This window comes from Dufourea novaeangliae, unplaced genomic scaffold (assembly GCF_001272555.1).
Source record: "Dufourea novaeangliae isolate 0120121106 unplaced genomic scaffold, ASM127255v1 scaffold34, whole genome shotgun sequence".
Classification (NCBI taxonomy): domain Eukaryota; kingdom Metazoa; phylum Arthropoda; class Insecta; order Hymenoptera; family Halictidae; genus Dufourea; species Dufourea novaeangliae.
In genome coordinates, this window is record NW_015373909.1 from 258,677 (window position 1) to 276,351 (window position 17,675).

General features: G+C 38.3%; 2 protein-coding genes across 2 annotated transcripts in view; both read right to left on the bottom strand.

The window, feature by feature from the left end:
* Positions 1-17,675, bottom strand: part of LOC107193883 (glutamate receptor 1-like) — a 131,132-nt gene that overhangs the window by 47,308 nt on the left and 66,149 nt on the right. The window lies entirely within an intron of this gene.
* LOC107193884 (facilitated trehalose transporter Tret1-2 homolog) lies at positions 9,608-16,520 on the bottom strand. Its single transcript, XM_015583420.1, has 4 exons — positions 16,314-16,520; positions 15,856-16,224; positions 11,253-12,049; positions 9,608-9,815 (listed from the first exon to the last, which is right to left on the bottom strand). The coding sequence occupies exons 1-4, from the start codon at positions 16,357-16,359 to the stop codon at positions 9,624-9,626; spliced, it is 1,404 nt and encodes a 467-aa protein (XP_015438906.1). The 5' UTR covers positions 16,360-16,520; the 3' UTR covers positions 9,608-9,623.

Here is a 17,675-nt window from a genome sequence, read left to right on the forward strand (position 1 = left end):
ACGATTACCCTTGCTCGAAGAGACAACGTCAAGTTGCTCTCGATACATTTAACAGTTTTATTAAGGATACAGGCCGCCAAAGAAATCGACCCGTGACTGAACTGAAGCGAAAACCTTCGATCCTCGAAATGTAAGCGACGAATTTAAAGTGGGGACACCTATTTTGTTTCTAAATGAAATGATGAACAAACGTTCAATTATGGTGCTTCTTAAGTTCGATGAACATTTCGTACTTTAATTGACACGCTGGCCTATTGCGGTATGTTTTTTTAACAAATTAAAGTACCGTAAGTGATCGATAGAGTGCTAAATAAAGAGTAAACGAAGTAAAAGTTTTTGTCGCAATTCAAGAAAGTTTGTTATAGTATATTGAACACTAGTAAATAGATAATGCAAATTTGTATTGAATGCCAGTTTCTGGAAATTAGTCTATTGAAATGTGAAATTGCATAAAGTTCACTGCCTACTGATTATAGTTACTTGTTTACTAACAATTTTCGATGTTTTCAATATAACTCCGATATAGTATACTGATCGTCATAATAATTGTTTATAACAAGTTATCGACAGTTTACATTAAAGTATAAGATATTAATTTCAAGTCTTCACCACGAATATTCATAACTAATGTAGGATGTCGAGCGGGGAGGGAAAGAATCTGGCACGTTTAATAGTAAGATAGTTTAATGTTTCACGTCGACGGATCGAAACTGACTGTTCCGTCACCGTATCCGTTCTTTATATAAAAGGCTTTCTCACACCACTCACACACACTCGCACACTCATGACCTCTGCGTTCGGCGGAACGTCATCGGAGATCGCCGCCGATCACACAGGGGCGGCTTCCGCCTTTAATGTCGCGGGCTGCGTCGCAGCGACGGCTCGCCGCCAAACCCGCGATATCTAAGAAGCGGTCGTTCGTCGGCACGACAAAGCCACGTGCCGATTCTCACCCCACGGTCCCTGTTCACACAAGGAAGCCTCGTGCCGATGCCTACACTAATAAATAGTGACGTGTAGATATTGTAACATAAATAATTTGAGAGAATTCAATTCCGACCATTCTTTTAGTTTCTGCTACATGTGACCAATAAGTAATTTGTTACTTTCTGCCATATTTAACATTTATTACAAAAAAAAATCAAGAAACTGTACAGCTTTAAAAATAGTCAGCCCCGTCAATGCAGTACGTAATTCTGTCAATGAGAAGCTCTGGCAGATATTCTGAATTCACACCACATTATCAGCTCCTTGAAAAAAGTATTGGATTATCCTTTGGTAAACCTAATAATTATCAACACACCACCTTCAAATATGTAACACACATTACGCCACACATTATACTACGAGTCGTCAGATTTATTGCTCTCGCCCTCTGGAGTTATGGATATTAGAATCCAGGAATTTGTAGCGGCCGATAATGATATCCATATCCCCAGGGCTGTCTACATGGAGTCCTATCGGTATCGATTCTTACGTCCCCGGGCGTCGCCAATGCCCAGTGGTTACGACTCTGTAGGCGGACAGGGTGCTAGGCGACCCCCTTCAGTACCGACCTGCATGACCCTGTGGTTGTCGGTATCGGGTTTCACGACCACGGTGGTTATCCGTGTAGTGCCCCATGACCGCTGTGGTTGACTGTATTGTGCTCAACGACCCCCGGATCGTTGCTTCCAACTACCTCCCCCACCCTCCCGCCACAGGTTAAGGGACCGATCATCGTTAGTTCGGACCAGCTTGACTTTTTTTTTGCGTTTCCGAGTGATTACTTTGTACCGGTTCAGATTAATTATTTGTTCGCTGCAGCCGGCTGAAACGGAATTTCCGGCCGTGTGAAATAATGCGCGCGGGATTGACAATAAGGCTGATTAAACGGTAAATTAGTGAATTATGCTCGGAGACAGTTCGATTCTCGTGTCTTTCGCTTGAATTTATTGCATTCTATAGAGCTGCATTGATAGTTGTGTTTTTAGTGTTGAGTGTCGAGGTACATAATATTTTTAAAAGAAGTGAAAATATTGGTCATTAGTGTACTTTTGAAAATTTAATTTGATGCGTCTCATGGTCCTGGCTAGGTCTTAGAACTTTCGACAGAAAGTGTATTTCATTTGTGTATATTATTCATGGAAATAGGAGGAGTGTCTTTTAACATTTTCGGTGATAAGTTGTCAAAAAGGAAGACTATGGACAAGTTGCAACGCTTGCAACTGGTAACGGGATTATGAAGAGAAATAGAAATGTTTCTGCAATCATTTTATTCTATTCCTCTTTATTAGACTATTCTAGTCCTCCTATTATACTATCCATTCTTTATTATCTCTCTTCGAGATTTAAGCGTAGGTTACTGTTAGTTGATTCTATGGCATGGGAGGAATAGAGATGTAGGTATAAGAAGTTCATGGATACATAAATATATGAAAGGAATACTGTATTTATATAAATCTTTCTTTTTCTAACCAAGGCAATGTCACCAGTAATTATAGAAGCAAAACAGTCAGTAAACCTACACATATTTAGCTTCCGATAGTTCCCGCAGTAGCGTTGACTACAAATCGCAGCGCCTAGCCACCGCTGACGCGGGAACTCAGCTGGCAAACTCGCGCTCTTATTGGTCGGGGTTTTTTGTTAATATCTCGGTAACGAAGCCTCAGATTACATTGTTGCTAAGGAAAAACTTATTCCAATTCACCCCCCAAGTGTTCCATTTCAGGGTCGGACAATATTTTTGTTACACCCTGTATACCCGAAAATCGGTCCAAAAATCACACAAAAATGCATCCTCTCATGGGAACTATAATTCCTGGAAAATGTAGATCGTTGCATCAGCACGGAAGCGACGGTCTTTACCCAAGCCTGTACATTCCAGCGTCCAAGAATGGGTCAAGGGTTAAAAAGAAAGCCTTCTTTGTTGTTGGCGTACGTGACAACATCTTCCCTTAATGTATTGGGAGCACAAATTAGTTCGGTCCGTTTTCAAAAGATAGCTCTGGCTGTTATGACTGTTTCATAGTGACAACTGATTTCAATTGTTTCTGAGAGGTTAGATATCTGCCAATAACATTGAGTTTATATTGCTTTGAGTTTCATTTAATACCACTGTTTTTTACTTTGTTGAATATGTCAAATTTTGTGTTAACTAAGCAGCATTTCCGGGAGGTTTTAGTTTTCTGCTTTAATTGGAAGAAAAGTGCAGCTGAAGCACATGGAATGCTTGTTGAAGTCTATGGTGACAATGCTCCAACTGATAAATCATGTAGGGAATGGTTTCGACGCTTTAAGAATGGTGATTTTAGCGTTGAAGACAAGCCTCGCTCTGGACAGCCAAAAAAATTCGAAGACAAACAATTGGAGGCATTACTCGATGAAGATCCGAGTCAAACTCAAGAGGAGCTTGCAGAATCATTGGGAGTTACCCAACAAGCAGTTTCCGTACGATTGAAATCCATGGGAATGATTCACAAGCAAGGCAATTGGGTGCCGTATGAACTGAAACAGAGAGACATTGAAAGGCGATTTTTCACTTGCGAGCAGCTGATTCAAAGGCAACAAAGAAAGGGTTTTTTACATCGGATTGTGACTGGGGATGAGAAATGGATATTCTACGATAACCCCAAGAAGATAAAATACTACGATATGCCAGGTCAATCATTGCCATCGACCTCAACATCAACACCAAAACCGAATATTCATGGTTCGAAGGTCTTGCTGTGTATCTGGTGGGATCAAAAGGGTGTTGTATACTCTGAGCTGCTACAACCTGGCGATTCCATTATGGGCCATCGGTATAGGCTGCAATTGATTCGTTTGAGCCGTGCATTACGACAAAAACGACCGGAATACGATCAGAGACATGACAAAGTCATTCTTCTGCATGATAACGCTCGGCCTCGTGTCGCAAAAGTTGTGAAAAATTATTTGGAAACGCTCAAGTGGGATATTTTACCGCACCCGCCGTACTCGCCGGACATTGCTCCTTCTGATTACTGGTTGTTCCGACGGATGCAGCACGATTTGGCAGGTCACAGATTCACTTCTTTCGCAGAAATCGAAAATTGGCTTGTAACTTGGATCGCCTCAAAAGACGAGATATTTTTTCGAGATGGAATTCGAAAATTGCCTGAGAGGTGGGAAAAAGTAGTAAACAGCGACGGACAATAATTTGATTATTCTGTTAATTCATTTTGTTCTCGAAATAAATGCATTTTTCACCACAAAAAAACGGACCGAACTAATTTGTACTTCCAATATCTCAAAATTTCCTTCCTGTGCTGACATGTTAACAATACAATTTCCTTAAAACACTGCCACTTTCGCTAAAGAATAAATCGAACGAAACTCCCACAGTCCTGTTCACTTTTTCTTCCGTTTCCCTTCCCTTTTCCCGTTACCGAGGAAAAATCCCGCGTTCTCCCGTCTTCCGCTCGTTTTCTTTTTGTCCCGCGAGCAACGAGCACCCTTGAGCGATCATGCGGACAAAGCTGGACCCCGATCGATTTAACATCGTTCTGAAGGGGGAGAAGGATACACACGCTCACGAGTCTGGAAGGGACAGACACCTTTTTGGCCCCGCAGACACACACGGTGTAGAGGGGCGTGAAACGCTCTTACAAGACTGCTTGATCCGCCACAGTGGATAATTCCTCATCGGAGTGTCCCACCTATCGCGAGTCGCGCTTTGTCGCTCAGGTTTCTCTGTCCTTTTATATACGCGGGATTTATTGACTCACTGTCGCTGCGCCGCGGTCTAGCTGGAAACGCCGACAGAGAAGATAATAAAGGGAGAACGATAGAGCGCCGCGGACAACGACAGACGAATAACAATCGTTCAGTGGAGACACGGACACGTTACTAGAGCACGAGGCGGCGTGGATCAAAGGATAATGTAATTCAATAAGTATTCTGGATTAACATTTGATCCGCAAAATTCGCAAAAGTGCTATATCAGAATGTACTTTTTAAACAAATGGATTCTTCTAGAGTGTAACCATTAAACTGAGTATATTTATGTAAATGGGTCATTCCATGGAAAATCGATAGAGTTTGAACGTAGCCATCACGAATTTCTTTCATTTTTTGTAGGAAATATACAATAGAATGTACGCAGTAATGATGTCCACTCCAAAACGACTACAATCCCTTGTTTCTGTGGACCAGTAAATAACAGACACACTCTTCATTCCCCTCCATCGATCAAAAGACATATACCAAACCGAATTGTCCGAACGAATTGATCACAATTCGGGGGCTTTATTGTTCGCAACAATCAGGCTGACGGAATACAGTCTACCGGCCTCGGAATTGCCGATTAGCCGGAGTACACGCACGTTCTTTTATGGACAAGTAGCTGCCATTATCAGGATTGCAGCAGTTGCATTAGGTAAGCTCCAGTCTGTACACATTCTCATCGGGATAATGCACCGCTAAGTGGATGCTCCGTACGAGCTGCGACTCGTAGCCTATCAATCTTGATCTGGTGCGCGCGCGCGTACGTCCTCGACCTACCAACGTATTCAAAACGCGCGTAACGGTGTGCGAGAATCACGAGCACACAAACGCATTAACACCCGATGCACGTAACACCACTTGCCGGAGACGTATGACGGGCACGTAGACGTAAGTGTCCAGGAACACGTAAGGCGCAGAGACAGACGCGTTTCGTTGGGGTTGCTAGTGACAAGGAGTGTACTTAGGTACGCCCCTGTCACGTATACAGGTTGAGCCTTGATAAATTAACTCCTTTAGTCCCTGTATTCCTTCTTCCGAAATATTACGTAACGGAGAGGTTCGTAAGGTTTTGCAATAGAAAAATTGGGCAATTATCGTCATAGCTTGGTTCACTAAGTCGCGAATAGCCTGGTCTCAAGGATCTGTTTTACGAAATATTCTCTAAAATTTTTCTTTAATTGCACCGCGCTTCGTATATTTTATCTTACATGTAACTATGAAAACTCTTTCACGTTGACTGCTACATCACCCAGATATGGGTGACACGTTTGTACAGTAGGAAAAGGCTGGATTATTTCAATACCGTTAGAAAATTTTTCGTAAAATTTATGTTGCAGTGTAATTTAAAACAGTACGAACAGCCTCTAGTAACTAAACGCATATATTTTCGACGATTCATAATTTAAAAACGAAATAAAATGTGTCTGGCTATATACAGGGTGTCAAGGAATTACATGTCGCGGCTACCATAGCCGGATTCTACATCTTCTATCTGGTGGAGATACAGGTAAGAATGTTGCCGCAAAATTGACCATGATCTTGGATTTGTCAAATTTTGTTATCGTTGCTTTATATTCTACTCACCACCATGAGGATAAAAAGTCTGAAAGGAACCATGGGTCGGAACGCAACTGTTCTCTTGAAAAATAATAAAGTTTCCTTCATTTTCAAACTGCTTATATTTGTAATATATTGAATCCCACAGTCAGATGCAACTCAGATGTCATGCTATTGGCGTAACAGCAGGGATTTTTCATTTTTAACTTTATTTTTATTCAGATCCTTCGAATTAAAGTCCCAATAACTTTCGGCAGCGTGGTCATTCGTACCGTCGAACGCCGAGAGTCAACGATCTGGGATCGGCACTCGGCGTTTAACCCTCCGAGCCCGGTCCCTGGGTCACGCGTTCGCGAGAGCGACACGCACGCAGTGACGGAGCTGTCGCGTAAATCGCGTAGCGACCGATATTTGTTTACATGCGAACGACCGGGCCAAAACGCTGCAGAAGTATTGATTAATAAATATAATTTGTTTTATAACTCACGAGATTTTTATTCTAGTTAGTGTAATAAGAGCCACGAAAATCCAAATGTAATGTGAAACCAGTTAATCATTACATTGTATACATGGTGACGGTGGCTCGAGCTCGAGCTCATAGTAATATCGGTGAGGGCCTCGAGCTCGAGCCTCGGCGTCGCTGTGTGTAGTAGAATATCGGTGTGGGGTCAGAAATGACCTAGGGACCGTGGTCGGAGGGTTAAAATCGTCCCTTTCAAGCGTGTTCTGCAATGCGCGTTGAACGTATGTGGACTTGCCTTTAGGCGTATAGCTCGCGCCTGTGAACTAAGCGAGAAATTTTCGAAATCGCGCATACGAAAGAGTAAGAGTGTATGCTCAGCGTGTTTTCGTGTAACGCGAATGGGAGGTAAACAAATCAGCAACGGGACGCTATTAAAGCAAACAGAACCGGAAAGTTAACGTGGAGCGCAGTTTGGTTACGCGACAAGCGCGTTTTTAACCGGAAGTCAAATAGTTTCGAGGGGAAAAGCGTTCGGGCAGCGGTAGATGTATCGCGCGCGCAGGATCTAGGATTGCTTCGCGATTCTCTTTGCAGACGCAGAACTTCGCGATCAAACGAGTCCCAGGACTCTCTTTCCGTGTTTCCCTTTTCTTTTCCCCCCCCTTTATCCTTCCCCGGCCTGTTTTGAGTGTAATTTGTCGAAATTACAGTTTGCCTTCTCCGCCGTGACTGGTTCCACGGAATCGGAAAATACATCCGTGTATTGATCACCTTTTTTCCCTTCTTCTTCCTCTTCTGTTTCCGACATTCCGGAAATATTACGCGTGTACTGCGTGCGCCTATTGGAAATTTCTGTTCAATAAGCATGTAATTTTCCATATTCGGTTATTGCTGTTCACAGCTAACTTGTTGAATTTATATGTAATACACCATCGATCGGAAGACAATGCATAGTAGGGTGACCTGTCCAGTAAATGAACATTATATGTAAAAACGAGCAAACTAACAATAAGTTACTAGAATAAGCCAATGAATCAATATTGATGATTTTCAATTCCTTGTTTCATATTGAAACAAATTTCACCCTATTGGTTAGAAATGTTCATTTGCATTTCTGCATTTTTTTTATTTAATTTTTAATTACATTTTTCCAATTTTCCAGATTGAAATCTTTATATTTATTATAATTTGATATATTATTATAATTTGAAATTTTAGTTTATTAGTTACAAAATCACTTAAGTGTTCGTTCATTGGTGCGTTTGCCCTACTATGTACTTTACGAATATTTGACGGGTCTGATATGCAGAGTGTATTAATAATTTGTAATTCATTGAATAGAAGATTGAAATAGAAATTTTTGTTCTTTCGAGTTTGGATTTCATTATTAACCCTTAACTGATAATGTGTCGTCTCTGAGACTGCTTTATTTATGAATTTTCTGATAATTCCAAAACGAGCACACTCTCAGGTCTGCTCAATTTGTTTGTCGGTATATGTTTCATTGTTTTGAAAATTTACGATTGTTAATGTATCAATACAGAAGACTAAATCTCTGCTTCCACTAGGGGAAAAAGTGACGTAGAGGAAGGACCTTCTGCCATTTGGTTTCGGGAATTATTGAAATGTATCTCAAATTAATGTTCGATTTAACATGTATTTTAGTACTTGAAATAAATTTACCAAGTGGTAGGAGGCTCCTACTCTTACGCCACTTTTTCCCCTAGCGGAAGCCGAGATTGCTCAGGGGTGTACATGAAAACTTCACGTGACCAGTTATACGTTAATTTAGGTACGCGACGTGAATGTTTTTGTGCATTTACGATGTCAGATGTTATCCGTTTGTAGTACATGCGAATGCGTAGCGCAAAGTTGTATGACATATTTAGTGAAATTAAAATAGATAATACACAGTCCAAGTTATGTTCGTCTGATTCACAAAGTATGTTTTCCTTTATATAATAGCTAAGAAGCAGATAGTAACGTTATAAGCTAAACTATTGACGTTGTCAATAATACTAAAGGAGATCCAAGAAAAGACTAGTTCCTAAAATATAACTTATCAGAAAAAGTTGAGCAGGAGTTTCATGGAACTTTACTTGCTGTCCCAAAAGAAACTTGGCGTATTCTTTGCAATACCATTTTTTACTTTTACTTTTGATGCTCTTGTATATAAAGTTTTTAAAGTATTTGGCTGAAAATACTTCTGATCTCCTTCTGAAACTACAGAAAGTAATATCCCTGCTTTCAACTTTGACACAGATCCTTTTTCTAACTAAAATTTGATTCGGGATATCTTAGAAAGATAGCCATCTTTTTTAAAGAATTTACAAATCTTAAGTGACTATGAAACTTATTATCAGAATGTAGTTGAACAACCACATTTAATCTAATAAAAATTGGAGATGCCCTCTTTGTTAATTTAACTTTGATGTCTTCACCAAGAATTGAAATATTTCCATTTCGCAATACATTTGCTGAAACTATACAGTAGCACAGAAGAAGTTGTTTCGAAGAATGGAAAATCATACAAATATAAAATATTCATATAAATATAATCAGCTACATTAGTTCCAAGTACGTAATAAGGCTAGACCAATGAAAATTTCCACATTCAATACCTCCTTGAAATTATGAATGTAAGAGAAAAATTTTTGAATGAAAGTTATTTTAACAAAAGAGGTGAGTGAATCCCATACCATCATGTGAGACAGTCCCTTACCAAATAACTTTCCATACATATAAAAAGTAATTCTTTTAATTCCGTGTTTTCAAATATATTTGATGTGGTCTTTCTTATTGACTATGGGTACTAGGTATTCTATTTCAAATCTGGGAAAAAGAAAATAAATATTTGTGTTTCGATGTCTTTCATTTATTAAATAGATATTTTATGACGTTTCGGTGAGTCAATAACGATTCCGTGTTTCCCTCTCAACTCAATTTGTATTTCCTCCAAGGTCTTTCCTTCAGTCTCCGGCACGAATCGGTAGATCAGAATCCAAACGAAGCATGTGATTGCCATGAACACCAACATGGGCATATACGTTCCGTACGATTGTTGCAGTACCTACGAATAACACGAAACTATCACTCCATTCAAACGCGCGACGCGCCGATAGTTTCCCCCAGCAAGAGATTCAGGTCGTTGACGGAAAAATTTTTTGCAACCACTTTATCGTTTAATTCGGATCTGGTAATGCGCTGGGAAGACGTTTTTAAGTTGTTGACTCATCCCCTATTATTTATAACGAAATTCTTTTATTTTTGTGATTAATTATTTTATTATCAGGCGAGTTTTCAAGTTCTTTAACTGGAAATGAAATGTGAGTTTGGTCTTTCTTAGTTAGAGGGCTATTAAAAAATTTACTGGTTCATTCTAGATTACAGTATCAACTGTAAGAAAATGGTTCTGGTATATAATATTCTGTATGTTTTATTAGACGTAGCAGACAATTTTTTTTATATCTTCAGTCAGTTTAAGGTAATCTAGTTTTTCTATCAAATCAGTAAACCAACTATCATGAAGTATCAGAAATTTCAGAAATCGTTGTATTTCTTCAGCACTGGTGAATAGCTTTTAAAGGAAACAAGTATATTTCTGAATAAAATTCGTAATTATCTATGAAATGATAATTTCCTTCAGAAGTTATTAACTGTAGCTATTGCAGAATTAATTCACTAATATTTTCGTCACAAAAATAAAAGAATGCAGTCTAACCCAGAGTTTGTAGTTTATCCCAGTGCTTCATCCATCACGTTTACTGTTAGAAGCTGCTAATATTTTGTGTAGAATGTTCAGAAATTATTTTTAATTGTTACGATACTATGTGTAATTAATGCAACTTTTTTCTTAAATTCATAATCCACTAAAAGGTATCGATGGAATTGCCTAAACTAATTTCAATGAGAAACACTAAGTACAATCCCTCGACGAACACTTCACAATCTAAAGAGCTACATCTACAATTATCCGTTTGTACTACGAGTCCAAAAAAAGTTGTGCAATAAAATATATAAAATGTTCCAAAATGACCCGGCACTTTAACAATAGAACTACCAAAATACTCAAAATGACTGGTTAATAAATTTTTATAACGATGATTAAATATTACAAAAATGAATTGTTTCAGATATTTCATAACTTAAATTGCAATATGCAAAAGGAAGAAATTTCCGAACAATTCACAAGCATTTTCAAAAATCCCCCGGCTGAGTATTCAACGCTCTCCTGAATTCCGTAATCTCCCTTCAAACCTACCCTCGCATTTTCCGGCAAGAACTCAGTACCGCGCTGAAAAATCTACCAGCGAGTACCCGACCGAAAAAAGTACATGAAATAAAAAAAAAGAAACGTCGAAGGAAAAGAACGTCGTCCCGACGTAATCACCAGTCGAGTATTAAAAATTTCCCTGGGACGTGACCGAAATCACGTTGCTGACACTCGCGAATCATTTCGCCAACGACCACGCGCAAATGCGTGATTCCCGTTCGCGCGGAAACCTACCTGATAGAATTTCACGACGACGGAAGTGGTGAGGGCGTAATAAAGGGAGCAAAATATGGCCGCGGGCACCTTAACGTCGACATGGAAAATCTCGCCGACGTAGGCGAGCGGCACGGGGTTCAGGGCTAGGCCGTAGCCGAAGACATAAATCACCAGGAACACGGTGGGCATCCATCGTAGGTTAGCGACGTCTTCGCCGTGCGAGAGAAGCCCGAAGAAGATTGCCAGCATCGCCAACGACAGCACACACACAGGCGTCGAGATCAGCAGTAGCATCCTCTTGCCTATGCTTCTGACCAGCATCACGCACACCGACCCGGCTAAGACAATGGCGCAACCGGTCATTACGATGCTGACATTCGTCGAGATCTCGAAGCCTGCCTCCTTGAATATGAATGACTGATAAGCCAGTAGTGGCGTGGCCCCGGTTAAGGTCAACGCACTCAGAACAATCATCGCGATACCAAAAGCTTTTCGATTTTCCCGCCTGGACCATATCTCCTTCAACGGTCTGGCCTCATCGGAACCGGAATCCTCCGTGGCGATAATCCGTTTGATCTCTTCTAGCTCCTCCTCGACGTCATCCTTTCCTAGCGCCCACTTCAACGTTTTCTCCGCGGAGGTTAGCTTCTTCTTCTTGGTGAGGAACACCGAGCTTTCTGGTAGCCAGATGAAGGACAGCAGGAACAGGAATGGAATAGAAACGCAGACCATGGACATAGTGAACCGAGTTGTCCACAGACCGATCGCGTATGCCATCATCACGCCTGTGTTTAGGAGCACCGCCATCAGGGTACCTGGAGAACTCGAACTGCTTAGTCGTTTGTTTCCTTGGTGGTTTGTATACGGGTTAGCTTGTTGTTTAGTGTTAGTCGGTGTATTACGATACTGATGAGACATGGTTTGTTAGTTCGTGTTAATTATATCGATGGATTTATGCGTGTTAAATACTTAGCGTTTAATGATGAATAATAGATTCGGCTGAACTTTACTTCCCCGGACCAAAAATTATCGACTTTTTCTTATATCTTCTGGTAGTATTCAACGAGTAGAATCTAAAAATGCAAGTTTTAAGGTTAGGAATCTAGCGGTTCAAAAGTTATGCGTATGTAAAACCAAGCATTTTTGGCGTACTTTACAGGTTAGTTTAACGCCATATTGACTTCTATACCAAATTCGTCCAATCAGTGGTGTCACTGCTTGTAAGGAGATGCACGTGACGGCTTCCAGTTTGGCGGGATAATTCAAATGTGCTTGTAAAGAGGAATCACTTAATCGAAGCGAAATACTGATTCTGAGAAGGTTTGATCTAGCTCAGGTGGAGGGGAATTCAACAGTATTTCGCTTTGAATAAATGATTCCTTTTTGCAAGCACATTTGAATTATCCCGCCAAAATGGCGGCCATCACGTGCATGTCCTTACAAGCAGTGACACCACTGATTGGACGGATTTGGTATAAAAGTCAATATGGCGTTAAACTAACCTGTAAAGTACGCTAAAAATGCTTGGTTTTACATACGCATAACTTTTGAACCGCTAGATTCCTAAACTTAACACTTGCATTTTCAGATTCTACTCGTTGTATACTACCAGAAGATATAAAAAAAAGTCGATAATTTTTTATCCGGGGAAGTAAAGTTTAACCATAGATTCTATGGTTAACGGTAGAAAATAGACAGCAGGTGTATGTAATGTAATTCGTCAAGAATCCTGGAGTAAATGGTAATACAGGTACACTATATGGATAAATAAAGATTTAAGAAACTATTCGAAATTTGTAAAACCGATTCAAAAACCCTTCTTCGTCTTAAACGTTTTTATTACTCTAACCATCAAAATTCGGAGATGTAATTCTGAAGTACTTACGGGTCGGTTAATCGCTTTTGGAATGACACTAGGTACATAGAAGTTGTAGTACACATACAGTGTTACAAAACCCTCATTGGTTTCCGTAGAATGGGCCTTCGTTTTCGAGATATTCCGATTTAAAGTTTTGTACGCATCTAGTCATTTATTTACGTAAAGCATGTCATAACGGAGGATCCGTGGGTGTGTCGGTAGAGAAACAGATTACGACGCTGCGAGTCCTGAGTTCGATCCGCTGTTAGGTGAAGAAAACTTTATTTTTTCACTTTAAAAAGGTCTTTGCAGTGCGAATAATTCTTTTTTACGTTACGTTAATTATTTTTCACAAAAATTATTTTCTAATAAATATGAACAATGTTGTAGCTTTTTAATAAAAATTTTGATTTGGCGATAAAAATACACGTCACACGGCTGTATTACTGCACGCTTGTATGTGTTGTTATGTAAGTCCTTCAACCGACTTTTGACTGATTGTCAGTACGCATTGATTGATTGTGCGAGTAATATTAGAAAATAATGTTTCGAAGTGCTGAAATGGATTGTGATCCAGTACCTTTTAATTTCATGCCACTTACAGGAAGCAAGTAAACCAATTAATTAATTTTTTTTTAAATTCTGAAACCACGTAATAAAAATCAAAATAATGAGCACAGCAATGGTTGCCATTACTAACGTCTCTACTTATTGAGCCTTCGATTTTGTTTGAAACTTCACCTGATTTGTTACTTTCTCCTTGCAGATCCTATCAACATCCGTTAGCCAGATCGTTGATATTAATGGCAGGGAAAGTAACAGGGAGGCTTTTAGTAGAAGGAATACGTCAGAGCAATCAGTAAATATTACGATGGCATCGCTGGCTAAGGCAACAATCAAACAATATACAAGTGCTATTAGACACTGGATTAATTTTAGTACTAGGCCTGAAATAAACCCGTACCTAGCTAATGAAATCAACCACTGACATGGTTGGATAGAACGATTTAAAGTGGCAGCATCGTATGGGACTCTTAATATTAAATCACGACAACGAAACTCGTAATATAATTAAAATGAGAACTCGTGAAATACAAAACAAAATGAAGGCTATATTTGTTTCACTGTATGCTTATCATTAAATCTCAATCTTAAAACCGGATCTACGTTTATTATTCTTTGTATCATGAATATAATTACTAAAAGTTTCTTAACAAAAGTTTAAAACAAAACTTTAGAAAGATCAAGATAAGCTTTTATCTGTTAAAATAGCAGTAGAATTCTGGTTAGTTTAATACAATAAGAAAGAATAAAAATTATTCTGTATTGAATCCAATCGATTAAAATTAAAAGCTTCGAAGGTTAAAAATAAAACATATGGAGACCTAAAACATACAGGGTGTTAACAAAAATGTGGGTCACTTTTACAGGTTGGATTCTACATGCCTAACTAACAAGACGAAAATAAAAAATGACATAACTGCGTTTGAGGCTTCGTTTGCGTGTTATTAATTATTAAAAATACGAGCAAAATATGCGTGAAATACGTCTGACGTCAACGAGTTATTCTACTTAAGGCCCCTTCCCACACTTAGGAAATTTTGTTTAAAGAAAGCAAGCAAGATATAGTAAAAAATCTTCGTGACCTTTATTAATTATACATTCAGGTAAATAAAAAAACTTTTGTTTCAATATTCCAGCATTGTAGGTGGCGCTAATCGTTTCGATTCGAAATTACACTGTATTCAAACTGTGCCCACGATAATGTAAAAAGTTATGAACCGACTTTAAATATTCGTGTGGCATTCTTTTTGTAATTCAATCAGCTATCGTATGGGCTTCTATCGAAAATTTTGAAGAATAAATTCTTTTGTTGTTCATAATAATATACGTAAAATTTTCGCCTTTTATTGTGTTTGCATGTTTTTGATACATCTTTCAAAGTCTTGCCTTTAATAGCCGTTGGAGTAACATTTAGTAATCTTTTTGAAATTTTTGTTTCGGACTACTCTACATCGAGATATGGTGGGCACCGTTTGGACAGTGCAATTTTGGTTCAAACATTTTTTTTATTTACTTGAATGTATAATAAATAAGGGCCAGGAAGTTTTTTGATCATATCATGTTTGCATTCTTTTAAAAAATTCCTAAATGTCACCTGTATATAAATTGGGAATCCGTTTTCGTCTTATTGTTAGTTTGGCACGTAGAATCCATCCTGGGTCATTCCACGCGAAAGAACCATTTCGGATTTTGTTCCAATTTGGATATGTTGTAGTCTTTATCTTTTTTTTTTCAAATTTTAAATAGTTCGGCAGTATAAAAACAGGGCATTTATTTAAAACAAAAGTAAAATAAAAGATCAAAACATATCTTTTTTTAACTGAAATAATTTTGATTTGGTACTCTTAAGTCTCCGCTATAAGCACCTGCAAAGCTCATTTTGATTATTTTCTTAGTTCAATAGTTCAGATTTATTGAAGAAAGGTTGACCCTAAATTTCAAACAGCTGTAAAATCTGCAATTGTTAAAATTTTCAAAAATCCTTCAAGATACGTTTATATATCGATAAAGACTATCTACAACATATCCAAATTGGAATAGAATCCGAAGTGTTCCAAAAGGTATCCGATTTTGCATGGAATGACCCCCCTGTGAAAGTATCCTACATTTTAATGAATACCTCATATACCAAAACAGTATAATTCAGCCCAAAAGAAAGGAAGAAAAACGTAACAGTTTAATAAAAGGAACTAATTGTACCTAAAGGCCCACGTGTCCTTTTACTGCTGACTTCGCCGATGTATATCGGCAACACCGCGTAAGTTATCCCGCACCCAATTCCGGCCAGTATTCGGCCAACGTAAAGTTGAGGAACGGTGGCCGCCAGACCGATTAGAATCCAACTGCAAATCTTCGGTACCGTAGCGAACAGTAAAGTTCCTTTACGACCAATCCTGTCCATCAGGAGAAAAGGGATGACAGAGCCTAGGCCAACTCCGACGTACATCAAATTCACCACCCAGGCCACTTTGTCCGTGGACACTTTCAAGGGATCGGTTTGTTCGAACTTTGGTATGATGGGAGTGCTCCATCCTTCGTGCAATCCGCTGTCAATGATCAATAGGTTGCCTGGCGGTGACGATGAAGAGGTGTTTATTATGTTAATTCGTCCATACACCATATTTATATCCGAGCTTACAAAGGTAGCATATACTTACAGACGATCCCGATAAGTATTTGTCTGAATATTCCCAGATCAAACATGTTTGTTGTTCGTTTCGTTTTTATATCTCGGAGTTACAGGGTTTGTAAGTGAAGAGACAGAACAGTTGTTGCAATAAATATTTGAGCGAAGACGAGTAAGGCTGTTTCATTGGTTCAAGAAAATAGGGTTGCTCTAGAATGTACACACAAGCTATTCGGTTTTAGTCAGTACAATTTGTATATTATTTTTATATGCTTTATAGTGGATCAAAGGATTTTTCATAAGAAAAATTTTTCGAAAGATATTTAGTGTTAAAGTCCCCTGATCGTCTAACCATTTATTCGTTTTTTGTCTATCACAGTCTAAACATTTATACTATTTGATTTCTTTAAATTATAACCATCTTGTGTTGCTTACATATCGCATTGAAGTCGTAATTATTTTCATTATTTTTTAATGTGCAACTTATATTGACGATTTTTGGTAGTAAATTGTTATGAACGTGTGAGTGTAAAATACACTGAAGTTGTTAATAGTAAATAGTGTATACAATTATTGCGGGACTCTACCAGTTCGGAGTTAACTTTTATTTACTGATAGCCAATGTTAGGTCTAACTAATCAATATAATAGCATATACTAAAACACTATATTTGAAGTCACGTAACCTCAAACCTAAATTCCAATTCAATATTTATAAGAGTAAATTTTGTCTCAATCCATAGATATTTCACATACACTAACTATATCAGTCTGAAATATAAACCTGTTTGATGTTTCCAATATTATTTAATATTGAATTTTTTAAATCAACATATGGGAACCTGTTGTACCTCAGACATGGTTTTACCACGGTCGTAAATCCAATTTTAAATGTTCGTGGATTTTTTTTTGCAAAATTGGCAATACTAACTAGTTTATACATAACCTGCGAGAAGGCCTACAAACAATAATTCTTTTTTCGTTCAAACTTTTGTAAATAACTTCATTTCTGTTCATAAAGTTACAACCAGTAATGTTAATATTGTTTCGTAACTTATTTAGCCATAGATTGCTGTAGAAAGAAGGGTTTAATCTGTAATCTATAAATGACACGAAGTTGTTTTTGTAATCTTTGTAGTGTTGTACCTTGGGCCTAAAAATTGTATTTACCTTGGACAGGTCTTTGTTTTCTTTTCCGATATATTATATCTTTTTCTTTTGTTTAAACGCGTAAGCAAATCATTAAGCTGCCTCGTAATAAAAAAGTTATAAAGACTAGGAATATAGAAAATTCTAAGATTTTCGCAGAAAGTTCAGTGTTAGAACTTTTTTTTTACAATTGTTTTTATGATTTTCCTATTCCTCGTTAGTGACGAATTCCAAGGTAATATTAT

What these genes read in the sequence shown, in the direction of transcription:
- LOC107193884 (XM_015583420.1), bottom strand. Translation starts at nt 16,359, where the DNA reads ATGTTTGATCTGGGAATATTCAGACAAATACTTATCGGGATCGTCT. An exon ending in AATACTTATCGGGATCGTCT is followed by an intron (nt 16,225 to 16,313) that starts GTAAGTATATGC and finishes CGTCACCGCCAG; the next exon opens with GCAACCTATTGATCATTGAC. An exon ending in TCGTCGTGAAATTCTATCAG is followed by an intron (nt 9,816 to 11,252) that starts GTAGGTTTCCGC and finishes TGTTATTCGTAG; the next exon opens with GTACTGCAACAATCGTACGG.